Source organism: Maniola jurtina, chromosome W (genome assembly GCF_905333055.1).
Source record: "Maniola jurtina chromosome W, ilManJurt1.1, whole genome shotgun sequence".
Taxonomy (NCBI): domain Eukaryota; kingdom Metazoa; phylum Arthropoda; class Insecta; order Lepidoptera; family Nymphalidae; genus Maniola; species Maniola jurtina.
In genome coordinates this window covers 2974924-2978309 of record NC_060057.1, presented here as the reverse complement: position 1 = coordinate 2978309, position 3386 = coordinate 2974924, and the positions used below count along the sequence as shown (strand labels likewise).

Below are 3386 nucleotides of genomic sequence, written 5' to 3'. Positions count from 1 at the left end.
GAGCTAAATCCTATATGCAGCCTTAACTGTATGTATGAAATCGGGCGAGCATAACAAAAGAAACTGGAAATATAAGCGTTAAGCTCGCCCAACTTCATACAAACATTCACGTGTAGAAACAAAAAATATTTTATTTTGAAAGACAGGTTTAAAAAAATTTTTTTTGAACAATTATCGTCATATTTCAACAAATTGATATATAACAATATTAAACTATACATTTAAAACTTCCTTTTGAATAGCTATATCTATTTGGAAAACCGCATTAAAATCCGTTGCGTACTTTAAAAAGCAGGAAGCGATTTTATTTTATACTATGTAGACATCTCACATTTCTGACGACAAAATTTCAAAAACTCTGGCTTTTTATCATAAATAGAAAATGAAAATTATTACTATTCACGCAATACACCTTTGTAGTAATTGCATGCATTACAACATGTTTTTATTTATAGGTTCGATGCATCAGGCACAATTGCGTTATGATTCATCAACTGGCAGAATGGTCAACGCGCAATGTGTTGCTATCTCAGCATACGCATCCATTTATTCAAGTCTCAAAAGGAGACTCAATTTTACCTCCCATGAAATTGATTCAATTTTATATTGCGGAGATGAATTATACGCGCGAATCATTGAAGATTTGAAAAAAACTAATAGATATCAAAGCGATTATTTAGATCCTGAATCAGAATTGCCGTCTGATATCCGCGTCGGTAATTTTTTGGCTCATGTAACCAACAATTGGGTTGCAAATAATTTATTTCCATTAAATGGAAATAATTGGAATATAAGAAACTCGATACTTATTTTAAAAAACCTTTTAATTGAAATTTTTAGCGAAACGCATGTTGACGCCACGGACAACTATTTGTTTACGGGCCAACTAAAAACAATGTCGTTTTGGCGTCACAACGGCAAATATTATTTATTCAACAGTCACGGAGTTGATGAAACTAATAAAAGAAACAACGTCGTAAATTTGAACGTCGCACGACTATTTTGTTCGGAAAATGTAGAAGCATTGGCTACATTAATAATTAAAAGTTATGCACCCTCAAACGATCAATATCAAATAAATAAAATCCGTGTAGAAAATCTCTCCGATTTTAATGAAAATTTACCCACAAGACAGTCAGAGTCAATGCTTACTGATCCAAAATTTACAATTTTAAAACCAGTCGTAGTTCTGGAAAAATTAAACCCGCGTAAAATCAATATTTCAAAAACTCTTAAACGAAAAGCGTCAACCGAGATACCCGCGAAAAAAATTACAGTTGACAAAATAAATGACATAAAATTAAAAATGAACCCAGTTGTTATTGTTAACAAAATTGAAGATGTTGTTTGCAAAAAACAAGTCGGTAGACCTAAAAAAGAACAACGGAAACCCGCGAAAAAATTGACAGTTGAGAAATTAAATGACGTTAAATTAAAAATGAACCCAGTTGTCGTTTTAAACAAAATTGAAAGTGTTGATTGCAAAAAACAAATCGGTAGATCTAAAAAACAACAACGGGGACGTAAAACAACCAAACAAAATGCGCATTTAGATGCATCAAAAAAGTATAACAAAAACAACCCAGCAGTAAATAAAAACGCAGTTAAAATTTATACCGTAAAAAAACCGGAAATCCATCAAAAAGCCGTTGAAATATACACTGCCAAAAAACCGGAAATCCATCAAAAAGCCGTGAAAATGTATGCTACTAAGAAACCGGAAATAAATCAAAAGGCTGTGAAAAATTATACCGCTAAACATCCTGAAATACATCGAAGAGCTGTGAAAAATTACTCAATAAATCATCCGGAAATAAATACAGCTTCCGTTCAACGGTATAATACAACAAACAGAAACGTCGAACCTGAATTACGAGGGTTAAATTTAATTGCCCAAAAACGCGATGAAGAACTTAATGTAATTAAATTGTTTTCGTTGAGAAATTCATCACTGTTAGGTCCTGATATATACGTGTGTTCAATCTGTCAAACTCGACTCTTTTTTGAAGAGAAAACTCGCACAAAATGGTGCTGCGGACAAGGCGCCTACAATGTCCAAAATTTAGAACCCCTTACCGAGGAATTTTATAGCCATACATCGTTTTTAAATAGACCGCGCGCTTACAACAACTTATTCGCTTTCTCTGCGTTAGGCGTTTCTCATGGATACCAGCAACCTAACACCGGAATAACATTTTTAAAAATTCAAGGTCGTATTTATCACAGAGTATTCGATTTAGGTTATTCGGACAGTACTAATCCTATCGGAATGTATGTGCACGACGATAATGAAACTCGCGAACGACAAGCCCAAAATTTAAATCTAGATATGCAAGTGATTCGTTCAATAACAAATTTTATGCACAATGTAAATCCATACATTGAATGTTTCAAACGGTTAAATCGCGAAACATCCGAAAATGCTCACATTATTTTTGAACAAACGTCACGTAGCTCGCATGGAAATATTCTAGGAGATTTGCCGTTAGGCAGGGAAGTGGCCGCCATTATTAGAACAGAAGTAGAACAATTCACTCCTCATTGTATCGCTATTTGGAAAGAAGGTCACCGTAACCCCCACACAGTTGATATTTTACATCCGTGTTATGAAAGTTTTCAATATCCTTTACTGTATCCATATGGTAATCCTGGTTGGTACCCAAATAAATTAGACAACAAAGGCAGTAAGCTGACACAATTAAAGTACATTAGGTGCTTATTACTTTCAGAATCGCGATTTTCGGAATTTAATCGTCTCTCAGAGGAGTGGATTATAGATATGTTTAATAGAATTTCTGATGAACGCTTACGCTATATTAGCAATATGCAGACTAAAAATTCAGATTCTGCTTTAAGATCAGCGCCTCTTCATGAAATTGAAGCATTAAATAATGACGAAACTATTCAAGGCGAAGGTGGTGTTGTCCCTGGAAAAATATATCTCCCGTATAGTTTTACTGGGAGCCCCAGATACATGAAATTAAAGTATCTGGATTCCATCGCTTTGGTGAACAGATTAGGACAACCTTCTTATTTTATTACAATTACTTGTAATCCGAATTGGGTTGAAATTAAACAGTCGGTCCCTTCAGGACAAAAAGCTAACCCATTAATTTGTGCCAGAGTTTTTAATTTAAAATTGTCACAATTAATTAAAGATATCCGTTCCGGAAAATGGTTCGGAAACTTTGTATACCTCATGCACGTCATTGAGTTTCAGAAAAGAGGCCTACCTCACGCACACATTTGTTTCCGAGTTGAAGGTGGAGGCCCGGTACATAATACCGATATTGACAAATTTGTCAGGGCTGATATACCTAATCCATCTGAAGCCGAAGGGAGATTGCGCAAAGCTGTACTTGATCACATGATCCACGGCCCTTGTG

The 3386-nt window shown here is 34.8% G+C and overlaps 1 protein-coding gene across 1 annotated transcript; it reads left to right on the top strand.

The window, feature by feature from the left end:
* Positions 1 to 949: 949 nt before the first annotated feature.
* On the top strand, positions 950 to 2888 carry LOC123879816. Its single transcript, XM_045927709.1, has 3 exons — positions 950 to 1763; positions 1809 to 2570; positions 2857 to 2888. The coding sequence occupies exons 1-3, from the start codon at positions 1145 to 1147 to the stop codon at positions 2886 to 2888; spliced, it is 1413 nt and encodes a 470-aa protein (XP_045783665.1). The 5' UTR covers positions 950 to 1144.
* The last annotated feature ends 498 nt before the right edge of the window (positions 2889 to 3386 follow it).